Below are 12672 nucleotides of genomic sequence, written 5' to 3'. Positions count from 1 at the left end.
AAACTATTAACATTTGTTAATAGTAGTATGTCTTTTGTTGGACAAAACATAATTCTTATCTTTTATACTATTTGAGAATTGAGATATATATATATATATATATATATCTTTTTAATTAAATCGTTTAAAAAAAAGTATTTATAATAACGTTGTTTTAAACTTTAAAACGTTCCAAATCGCGGAAGTAGCGCAATGCCTTGTCGCGCCCACTTCCGGCATCAGACGGTTTGGCTGGCGCTGTCGTCCTCACACTGCTATGACGTATGGTTCTGCAGTTAGACCTATCTCGGTCAGTAAGGGGACTGTGAGGGCCATGGCAAAACCTTCAGCTTGCACCTCTTGAGGTGGTCCATTGTGGATTTTGAGGTGTGTTTAGGATCATTATCCTGTTGTAGAAGCAATCCTATTTTCATCTTCATCTTTTTTACAGATGGTGTGATGTTTGCTTCCAGAATTTGCTGTTATTTAATTGAATCCATTCTTTCCTCTACCAGAGAAATGTTCCCTTGTGCCATTGGCATCAACACAAGCCCAAAGCATGATCGATCCACCCCCGTGCTTAACAGTTGGAGAGGTGTTCCTTTCATGAAATTCTGCACCCTTTTTTCTCCAAACATACCTTTGCTCATTGCGGCCAAAAAGTTATATTTTAATTCATCAGTCCGCAGGACTTGTTTCTAAAATGCATCATGCTTGTTTAGATGTTCATTTACAAACTTCTGACACTGAATTTTGTGGCGAGGACGCAGGGAAGGTTTTTTCTTACGATTCTTCAACGAAGGCCATATTTGTTGCAGTGTCGCTGCACAGTAGAACAATGCACCACTACTCCAGAGTCTGCTAAATCTTCCTTAAGGACTTTTGCAGTCAAATAGGGGTTTTGATTTGCATTTCTAGCAATTTTATGAGCAGTTCTGTCTGAAAGTTTTCTTGGTCTTCCAGACCTCAACTTGAACTCCACTGTTAACTGTCATTTCTTAATTACATTACGAACTGAGGAAACGGCTACCTGAAAATGCTTTGCTATCTTCTTATAGCCTTCTCCTGCTTGGTGGGTATCAATTATTTTAATTTTCAGAGTGCTAGGCAGCTGCTTAGAGGAGCCCATGGCTGCTGATTGTTGGGACAAGATTTGAGGAGACAGAGTATGTATAAAGCTTTGAAATTTGCATCACCTGGCCTTTCCAAATGATGATTGTGACAAGCCATAGCCCTAACAAGCTAATTAAGGTCTGATACCTTGGTTATCTGAGAACTCAAATCTCTTGCATGGTGCTCTTTCCCTTTTTCACTCTAAAATTGTACAAAATAAAAAAAAAAAATATATAATAATAATAATACACTAATATTGCTTAAAACTTTTAATAGTATGTTTCATCTTTAACATTATGCCTTTTGGAGATCAGTTCATCTTCTACTCACTTCAACTGCTACTATTCTACTACTCTATTCACAGCAACAGAAATGTTGACCAGGGGTGCCGAACATTTGCATGCCACTGTATGTGTCTTCAGAGTCAACATTTTACAGCAACATTGTGCATGAATACAAATTGCAAATGTGTGAATAATCATGTTCCTCAGATCTGCACAGTACTTGTAATACAATGTGAAGGAATATTTTGCACAGAATGTTCTTTAATAAACAACCTGAGTCTTTAGTATTAGCAGTACCATTTTCAGGCAGAATGAAACACAAAATTCACAAAACACAAAAAGAGGAATAAAAACAAATCTGTTATCTACAGTACATAGAGTGCAACAGAATAACATTTCTAAAATAAACAGAAACTATTTCTACATAGAAATTGCTAACTTTAATTTGTAGAAAAATAACACAAATCTTATAAATTATCATCTCATATATCAGCAGAATAGTTGTTTTTTAATAGTAATAATACATATGTTAAGGGGAATGTCATGTTTGAAAATCACATCATTTTGAAACAAAATAAGAATTTCCAAGAATGTATAATATATAGAAGGGCTTTATCATATTGAATGATAGCGTTTTGTTAAAAGCAAACAAGGCAGTCTTGATTAATGCACATTATTGATTAAAATTGATGAATAATGAGCAGTTTATATGCTCTGAAATACCCATGTACACTCATGGAACACATTCCATAGAATTCTCCCTATTAGTGCAAAGAAAAAATGTGGACCCAACCATTCAATGTTGACCTTTTCCATTAAATGTTTTTTTTTTGTTGTGCCATAGCAGCACCAATGTCTTAATCAAATGCATGATTAAACAGAAATATGTTTTCTAGGATACATAGAACAGTCTGAACATAATTGTATTGTTTGATTGTGTCAATATCTTGCTGAGAGGCGTACAGTGATGTTAGGTGATTGCCCACACACGATAACATGTAACCGAAAATTGTGCTGTCAAGACATCCGTCTTGTGACAGGCCATGAATTATTTATTGTTCTTCAGCAGGAAAAGTGAAAACATTACCTAATACAACCGCAACCTCGCAATCTACATTAATTCTAAGGTGCACAAGCCAGTTATTTCTCTGTGCTTGTGTGCTTTGTTGTTGGACAAGCATGCAAATTATGTTTCATAAAACAAAAAATTACCTCTTTGGAAGCATTAGTTTACCAAAACAAATGAAAACACTGTCATTATTTGCTCACTCTTATGTCGTTCCAAACTGATATAGTTTTCTTTTGTCCATCTAAGTTTGGCATCACTGACGTCAAACCCAGCATGACAGGTTTGTTTTGAAGTGCCATATTTGAATATACTCAAAGAAGTAAAGGGCTGTATAATAGTTATGAAATGAAACAAATATTATGTTTTTTTCTCACAAAAAGCTATTGTATGGCTTCAAAAAACTAATATGGTGCATGAATCTAGCACATGAGTGGTATGAACTACTTTTATGATAATTTTCTGATGCTTCATGTCATTTCTGGAGCCTGACAACCCATGTCACCATTCACTTTTATTGTATGGAAATACTTCTTCTACACATCTCCTATTGTGTTCAGTGGAATAATTTGAGGGTGAGTAAATGACAGAATTGTCGTGGTTGCGTGAGCTTTTTCTTTACCCTGTAATCACCCTTTATATTAACACTGTAAAGAGGTGGCCATTCACGCAACAGCAAACTCTTAAAAAGAAACACAGGCATATTCATGGTGCAGACACACAAACTTTTCTTTCTCCCTGTCATGTTTTTTAAAGTCCAAAAGAATGAACCAGCATCTTAAGCAGTCACTGGGGGCTGTCCGTTCCCCTCCGTGAACACCCTACGTGTGTGACCCGAGTACTCGCCGATGAACGAGCCATCTTCATTGAACTCACAGTCCTCATCCTCTGATATTACAGAGTCTTCACAGCTATCATCGTCTTCCATGAACAATAGCTGGTTGCTCTTCAGAGGTTTCTCATCATTGTCACTGTCAAAAACCAAGCAAAAGGTGTCAAATTCAACACAGAGTGAGTAAGAAGATGAGACTAGTACAGAATGGCAGACAGCATGAGTAAGGAGGGGTGTAGGGGAAGGAAGCAATCATTGCTTTCTGCTAATTACTAATTGCAAGGGCTTCAAGGGTTTATGGCAACAGAAAATGATCTTAGAAGAAGAGAGGGACAATTGCAAAGTGCTGGTCACACTAGCCAATGAGAGGACTGACTTTAGAGACGCTATTTGGGGCTGTAGATAAACAGCCTGTCAGGTTACTTTAGTCCCTATGGAATGATGGGACAAGCCAAAATTAGCTGCCAATTTGCGAGCAGGCACACTGCCAGCGAGCAGGTGTCTCTAAGAAGACAGGGGGTCACCTCGTAAGCTCCCAATTACTATGAGATGCCACAATGTCTTGGATAGCGCTAAAATAAAGCCAGACAGAACATTTATTGCAGTAAACTGACATTATCCCTCTTTTAATTTTTAGAAATAATTGTCCTGCTGAGAGGACAACACTTCATGGTGGACATGAAATTGCATTGCATCATCTTTCAGAAACATTGAGAGTAGCACAGAAACCAAATAAGCTACATTCACACAGTAAAATACAACTGTCAGTCCAGTGCAGGTCCAGAATATCTGTTTGTCTTGTTTTCCAATTATGATAAATAGTGGCAAGAAAAGTATGTGAACCCTTTGGAATTACCTGCATTTGTGTATAAAATTGTCTTAAAATCTGGTTTGATTTTCATCTAAGTTACAATAATGAACAAACACAATCTGTTTTAACTAATAAAACACAAATAATTGTATTGTTCTTGTACATACTGATTATATTATTACAACATTCACAGTGTAGGTTGGTAAAAGTATGTGGCCTCCTAGGCTAATGATGTCAACAAAAGCTAATTAGAGTCAGGAGTTGGCAAACCTGACATTAAATTAATTAAATTACATCGGAGGTGTGGGTTAGAACTATTTTGACTTCTAAAAAGCACTCAAACATTTTGAGTTTGCTATTTACAAAAACCATCTGCTGACGTGGACCATGCCTAGCAAAAAGAGATCTCAGAAGACCTTTAATCAAGAATTGTTGCTTTACACAAAGCTGGAAAGGGTAACAAAGTTATCTCAAAGAGGTTAGATATTCATCTGTCCACAGACGATTTAGTACTGTGGCTGCTCTCCCTAGAAGTGGCAGATGGAACGCAATGAAATCCAGTTATGACAAAATGTTCTAGAATTGTGGTGCCTTAGTTCATTTTAATTAAGGAACATGAACAAGCAGCAAAAACAAAAATCTATATATATATATTTTTATGTATCCTTAGTATACCACAATTCGATGCAGTCTATATTTCAGTACATCACACGAATGATATCAATTTTGTAACATAATACACCAGCTCTTTTATTGCACAAAGTGTAATAAATCAATGGCCTTTTTGTGTGTGCCAGAGTAATGCAGTTTTGAAATCCTCTGAGGCAACCGTCATACACCACAGCTGGTGCGGGACACACTTCCCTATCTGCTTTTCTCTGTTAGCAGATGTTTGAGTGTTTCTGGCACTGTAACTCCCCAAACAAGACGAGAGTACAGATCAGACTCCCAGCCTCTGCTAAGGCTGCATTTCTTTCCTGAGGGAAGAATAAAACAGGGATATCTGTGTCTAAGTGTAATGAGATGGAAACACATTTAAGGATCCGAGCTGCTCCATATGCAAGTATACAAGTTAGCTGCACACACCCCCACTTCCTGCTCGCCTCTGCTCTACTTCCCTCCCAGGTTTTTTTTCATGTGCTCTAAAAATTAGATGGATCAGGTTGTGTTGAGAGAAGCACTGTGCTGAGTCTCTCAGGGCGATGATTTAGGAGTTCTCAAATACATAGTAAGATTTGTTTTAAGGGCGTCTGACTATAAAATACCAAACAGTAATGCCATCTGTGCCTTATAATGACACTGCTCTTTGTAGTGCCATATTAAGGGTTTAAGACCCTAATGAGGAGATAGCAAAATGTAACAACAGAGAATAATACATGTACTAGCTTCTGTTCAGCAAGCTCTAAAACACTACTGTACAACTCTGAAAGATATCTGAATTCTGATAAACAATTGTTATCATTTACTCTCCCTCGTGTCATTTCAGTCTCAAATGACTTTATTTCTTTTGTGGAACAAAACAGAATTTTACAGTAATCACAGTTGTCACTCTCAAAAAGGACACTCAAAAAGCTCTAAAAATGCACCATTAAAGTATCATAAAAGTAGTCTGTAAGACTTGTGCGTTATATTCCGTATGACAACTTTGCATGAGAAAAAGACCAAAATTAAGTCTCTAGTCACTGAAAATCTTCGCCTCTGCTGTAGTTCTTGAATCTCATTCACACTTCCACATAGAACTGGGTATTGATACAGATTTCACAAGCTCTTGATTCGATTCGAATCCAAATTTCATTCAATTCTATTCCAATTAATTTGGGTATACAGTATTTTAGTTATGTCCATTTTGTTTACATATTATATAAATTCTCTCTCATCTAATGTCGTTAATCCTTAACAGGAAGTAACTTGGTACATTATGAAAATATACATTATACAAGTTTTATTTTATACTAAGTTTGTCATAATTTTGGTCACATTTTAGCTTTTTAAAAATTTACAAATTTCATGTATTGCATCACTTTGGTGTCCTAAAATGTAACATGTTATATCATGCATATATAAGCATAATCAGTGTAACAACGTGCATGTAAATGCACTCGTTGATGTCAAACCATTCTGTATTTGAATAGATACGAACATGAGAGTTGAGAGCTGTGGCAAAGAGAACATACATTTCAGTCTGTTTCTCACATAATCTTGTCATATTGTATTCAGTAATCATCTGTATACTTTATTGGTGCTTCTCATCCTTTGTAGAGCGTTACATCCTGTGGTCAATGTAGGCTTTCATTATACGGTAAAGATCTGTGTGGACTTCAAAATTTCACTTATTGTATTCCACAGAAGAAAGTCATTCAGCATTGGTAAAAACATGTACATATTTCTCTACACACGCACGCACGCACGCAAGCACGCACGCACGCACGCACGCACGCACGCACGCACGCCACACACACACACACACTGCCTTGTTCCTAGATCAACATTCTTATCAACCAATCATTGTTCTCTGATTTCAGGTTAAAGTCTATGTTTGGTTAGTGTTAAAAAAGCAACATTCATCCAGGAACATGTCCTTCTTGTGTAAATCAAACTGTTTTCTCTATAGTACCAGCAGCCATATCACCCTGTAGCTCAAGACTGTTTGCCTACTGAAGCTAAGCAGGGCTGAGCCTGGTCAGTACCTGAATGGGAGACCTCCTGGGAAAACTGTGGTTGCTTTTGGAGGAGGTATTAGGGAGTCCAGCAGGGGGTTCTCACCCAGCAGACTGTGTAGGCCCTAATGCTCCAATATAGTGATGGCGACACTATACTGTAAAAAGGCACCGTCCTTCAGATGAGACGTTCAACTGAGGTCCTGACTCTCTGTGGTCATTAAAAATCCCAGGGCACTTCTTGTAAAAGAGTAGGGGTGTAACCCTGGTGTCCAGGCCAAATTCCCCCATTGACCTTTATCAATCATGGCTTCCTAATAATCCCCATCCATAAATTGGCTCTATATCTCTACTCTCTCCTTTCCACCAATAGCTAGTGTGTGGTGAGCGCACTATGGCTGCTGTCGCATCATCCAGGTGGATGCTGCACACTGGTGGTGGTTGAGGAGAGTCCCCTGTTCACTGTGTTTGGTTGTAGTTTCAGAAAAGTGCTATATAGATGTAATGTTCATTCATTCATATAAATAACACAACTTCACATATTTTACCAATCTTTACAGGCTGAACACAATACTATACAGCTATAAACACCACTACACTAAAAATATGTCTGGTGAACTAAACAACAGCTGCTGTTCACTACCTGTGTGTGTAGACTAGTTGGCACACAGAGTCAGTTCAAAATCCTGGAGCAACGCTTTCCGTGTGGCTCCAAGCAAATGTCATGCGTGTAGGGTTTGTTTGCAGAATAGACAGGCATTAAGAGATAAAGTTATGGGAACTCACTGAGATGAAGAACATGAGTCAAGATCTATAACAGAACTAGTGTGACTCTCTGACCTGTATTCGCAGGGAGTGTCTTTGCTCATGACTTGAGATTCTGGATCAGCGGGAGATTCCTCTTTTTCTTTCACTACAAAAAGAAAAAAACGGGAAAGATAATAAAGATTGAATTTATTGGACTTCAAGCAGAGCACTTGGTTCACTGTTTTTCTAAGTGGCTCAGGGGTTTCACAAAGTGTTTTTTATCTTATTGGATAATTATTTTTTTTTTACAAATAATACTGAATACACATGCAATATTTTAATACAAACATAATTTTCTGTATGCAGAATAGAGGAAGTTAGGAGATATTTTCTATTTTGCTGTTTAAGTGTGCATCAAGGACGATGACTGCCACAGCGAGAAAGTGCTTTGTGTACTGAACTATACGTACACTGTCAAACTGTTTGAACGGCTTGAAGAAAGGCATGTTTTTTTAAGCTTGGAATGTGTTTTGTTTTCCTATTTAATAAAAGTTGTTAAAAAATAAATAAAAAGTTAATTACACAACAAGAAAGTCTCATAGGTTAATGATAATTAGACTGTAGTCACTTTAGAAAACAAATGGGCATCCACAGTACATATTTTGCATTTCAAAACATCTGAAGTAAATTTGTTTAGCATGTTTTACTTTTTCAAATAGCTTGAGTAAATGGCCCTCATTTGTACAGAATGTTTGTATTTCATGTCAACAAGCATAAAGACAACCATTCTACTGTGTGTAAATGCATGTGTATAGGTTTTGTATATGCATTAGATATGAAAAAAAAAACCTGAGGAAGAACATTGGGCAGTAGGAACAGATGAGGACAAACCAATAAAGCTCAGGATTTCTGTGAGACTATTACTAAGCATTGTATGTTGGTGTGACAGTAGACATAAAAAAATGCACCACAGAGCACTGAGAGCTCAGCCAAGTTGTTTCTTCCCCTCAACTACAGAAAGCGGTTGGAGATCATATTTGTGTCTTACCTGCATACTTGCCACCTTTGTTCCTGAGCACAAAACAGCCAATGAGTACTAATAGAGTTAGCAAAGCCACTGCACACATCATCCCCACCAACCAGTCCTGAGATGACAATGCTGATTTAAAGGCCACTGCAAGAACAATAAAGAGTTACCACATCACTTTGTGTCATTGTAAAAATGGAACTGATGACCCAAATTATACTGATGTCAATTGGAAGACATTGAGAAAAAAAGGGGGGAATTATAACACCATCAATGTAACCAACAGGGGTTGACAGTGAAAGTTGAAGTCTCAGTGTAAACATATACAGGACAAAAAACTAATTTAAGGTAAGAAATTATAATTTCATGTCTGATTTATAATTGTATTTGCAATCATGTTAATGAATGTTAAATGACAGAACTGGCATCATCTCAATCAGCATGTTCTCTCTTGTTTAATGTGATCTATAACATCCACACAAACTTACCAAATAACAAAAAAAAAACATCATGGCTGACCAGATGGGAATAGTTGTAACACTGCTTTCCAATGCACTTCTACTATATCAGAAATAAATGCACAATTGCCACTATTGGTGTAGGTTGTAACAACATTATTCTTTGTCCTTGACATACATTTACGTGGTTTAGGGATAAGGTATAGATGTCTTATGTACTTTATTATGTAGCAGACAAAAATGTGAATATTGCATCAAAGTTTGAGATAAACAGTGCATAAACCACTGAGTAAACTTCATTAAAGGATTAGTTCACCAGAAATTTAAATTCTCTCATCATTTACCCTATTGCATCCCAGATGTGTATGACTTTCTTTCTGCTGCAAATATTTGTAGAGGTATATTTTAGCTCTGTAGGTCCATACAATGCAAGTGAATGGTGATTAAATATCCAAAAAGCACCATAAAACAATCCACAAGACTCCAGTGGTTTAATCAATGAAGCAATATGATTTTTCACTGTAAAACGTGACATCTGCAGTATCCTTGGTAGATGCCTGTAGATGTCAAGTTTTAGAGTGAAAAAGGAGTTATATTTTGGTCTGTTTTAACCCCAAACTGATTGGATCACTTTTTAAAGCTGCCTTTATGTGTTTTTTGGAGCTTTAAAATGTTTGGTCACCATTCACTTACATTATATGGACCAACAAAGCTGAGATATTCTTCTAAAAAAATCTTTGTTTGTGTTCTGCACAAGAAAATCATTCACATCTGGGATAGCATTGGCATGGGTAAATGATGAGAGAATTATCATCTTTGGGTGATCTATCCATTTGAAACAAAATGTGTTTCTACTCTCTGTTCGCAAAAGGCATTTTTAAACATTATGGTTCCTGTGTCACTTTATAGACTATCAAAGTAAACCAATAAAAAAAAAACTAACGTTGAAGAGTTCAAATGAATCATGTTGAGTTCCCATTCTGTCACTCACTCAACATTGTGTCGAATGAAGTGACACAAGGGGTCTTCCTGGCACGGCAACATACCTCTGAACCTGAGAAAAGGCCAATGTCCAGTTGGCAGACAGAATTTGCATGCCCCGCACCGGACATACGGGTATAAAGGGAAGCGGGGCAGCAAGTGCCAGTCAGAATTTTTCTTCCATGCCGAACGGTTGTGCAACAGCACAAAGCTTCGACAGCGCTTTTCACTGTTAAAAGAGTGTTTTCCTCCTAAAAGTGTTTTGATTTCTCTAAAAGAGTTTGAGTTTTCCACTCACAAAAGAGCAGTACACAGCGGCATTGAACGTCCTTTTCAGGACGCGTCTTTTTCAAGATGCCTTTCAGCCCCTGTGTTGTTCCTGGATGCGGTCGATTTCACTCCAAGACCGACGGCCACAGACGTTTTTATATGGGAACCCTTGTGTCACTTCATTCGACACAACGTCGAGTGAGTGACAGAAGGGGAACGTCATGGTTACTGTTGTAACCTCCGTTCCCTGAGGGAAGGAATGAGATGTTGTGTCCCTCTTGCCACAGCACTACACACACCACTGTAAACGGCCATACCTTATTTTCGGCTCCTAAGTGCAAAATCCTGACTGGCACTCGCTTCCCCGCTTCCCTTTATACCCGTATGTCCGGGGCGGGGCATGCAAATTCTGTCTGCCAACTTGACATTGGCGTCCCAGGAAGACCCCTTGTGTCTCTTAATTCGACACAACGTCTCGTTCCTTCCCTCAGGGAACGGAGGTTACAACAGTAACCATGACGTTTTTGGTTGTGAAAATATAACATTTAAATAACAATGTTGAAAATTTCCTTCAAAGTCATTCATTAGATCAGTCTTTAAATAGTGAGGTTTTGAAATAAAATTGTATTCAAAATAAGGAAGAACTCCCTCTCAATTTTCTAAGAGGTATTGCAAACAATGGGGTTTCAATGAGATGGGATTTTAGATTAACATTCTGGTTCTATTCCAAAAGCGTATGGGCTGATTGATGGTCTTCTGCCTACAGTACATAGGATGATGCCTTCTAAGGCAGCGCCTTACTTAATTGGAACCTCAGATTTAGAAAATACTAAATAGGCAACCAGACGGTGCCACACAAATAGCTATCCTCACTGGAAGCACATAGGACAAGCCAGTCACAACTGATTTCAATCAAGTTTTCCATTAGCATGTTGCTAAGCTAACAGCATGACACTCGAACAGGGTACAACAGACCCCGCCCACTTTTTCAGGTGCCTTGGTTCAGAAAGTATTTTTTCCCTTAATTTTTTCCATAAGAATTTCATAAAATCCTTCATAAAAAGTATTAATCCATGAACTAAACAATCAAAACATCTTTTGAAGCAAGAAATAAAAAATAAAAAATAAAAATGTTGAAAATAAGGTACAAGCAAAGGTACAAACAAAGGTAAAAGACTGTGTACTTACCGTCTTTGAGATAATGAACTACAATCCCATGAATCATTGTAAATGATGTAATCAAATAAAAAACAATGGTTAAAAAAAACAATTTATTTAAAGAAGTTGATTATAAGAATATAAACAACATATTTTGTAGTGCAAAATTTTCTGATTCATGCAAATATATTATGAGTTTGAAAGTTTAGGAAGACTGATTTGATTGTTTGCTGTGACTTTCTGACTGGTGGATTGTTCCCATTCAGAATCATGGGTAGTGAAGATTTTCTCCAGAAATTAAAAAAAATCTTCATTATTAATCTTCAATGTGGACTGATGGCTTCAACGGATGCATATACCATCAATTTAACAACCATGGAGCTCACGTTAGGTCTGTTTTTAAAGGTTTATTAATTTCCCCAATGAGAAAATTATTGGGATTTTTACTTCCACAACCAGACTGTTGGGAAGCATACAAATTCAAAGCAAACACATTTTGTGTAAGAGTTAATATTTAATTAGATTTAAGTATTTGTATTAATATTATTGATATAGGAATATGTTATTGAATGAATTGTTTTTAATCAACATTCCTCTCGTTCTGTTCGCCATCTTGGATGGATTCTTTCAGAGAGCTCATCACAGTGCTTTCTGGGATTGCCTTCTCCATAAGGGATACATACGCTGTGTCTCGTTTGGAAGGCTGCGTCCTCCAGAGGTCGCATTTATAAGGCCGCATATATCATCGAGGCTATCTCATTTCAGAAAAGCAAGTAGGACACTTCGAACGCAGCCTTCTTTGCTCATAAATATGATGTTCAAACGCTAGAGATTTTAATTCCCAAGTTGAAGTACCTCAGTAGATGGGTACAGAGTATATAATATGTATAACTATATTAATATGTAATTAGAATAAAGTATTATAGACTAAAAGTACACATGTGAAATCTATTTTCTTTTCTCTTTGCATCATTATAACTCTCCTAAAAAGCTTGTTAAATAGTTGCGTGCTTTCATAGCAACCATGTTACGTTCCATTTCCATTTGTTCATGAAGGCCGTCTCATTTAAATTAGGCTTGTTTAAAGGAGGACACTCGGTATACTGCAGCCTTCAAAGGATGCGTCCTACCTAGCAAGCAGCCTTCAAAACGAGACACAGCCATAGGGTGCTTCTCATTTCTTAAATTGTGCATCCTCATTTCCTCACTTCTCCATCCTCGAGCCCATGACCCAGAAAGCGATCAATGTCTGGGACATGTAGGATGCATCAATTTTCTGAATGCATCAT

General features: G+C 37.3%; 1 protein-coding gene across 1 annotated transcript in view; it reads right to left on the bottom strand.

The window, feature by feature from the left end:
- Positions 1 to 1346: 1346 nt before the first annotated feature.
- The window catches only part of chl1a (cell adhesion molecule L1-like a), a 55943-nt gene continuing 44617 nt past the window's right edge, over positions 1347 to 12672 (bottom strand). The window contains 3 exon segments of the mRNA XM_052091307.1: positions 1347 to 3413; positions 7583 to 7655; positions 8538 to 8663. Coding sequence (XP_051947267.1) covers positions 3221 to 3413; positions 7583 to 7655; positions 8538 to 8663 — 392 coding nt within the window. The 3' untranslated portion in view covers positions 1347 to 3220.

This window comes from Xyrauchen texanus, chromosome 25, assembly GCF_025860055.1.
Source record: "Xyrauchen texanus isolate HMW12.3.18 chromosome 25, RBS_HiC_50CHRs, whole genome shotgun sequence".
Classification (NCBI taxonomy): domain Eukaryota; kingdom Metazoa; phylum Chordata; class Actinopteri; order Cypriniformes; family Catostomidae; genus Xyrauchen; species Xyrauchen texanus.
This window is presented reverse-complemented; position numbering and strand designations above follow the sequence as displayed.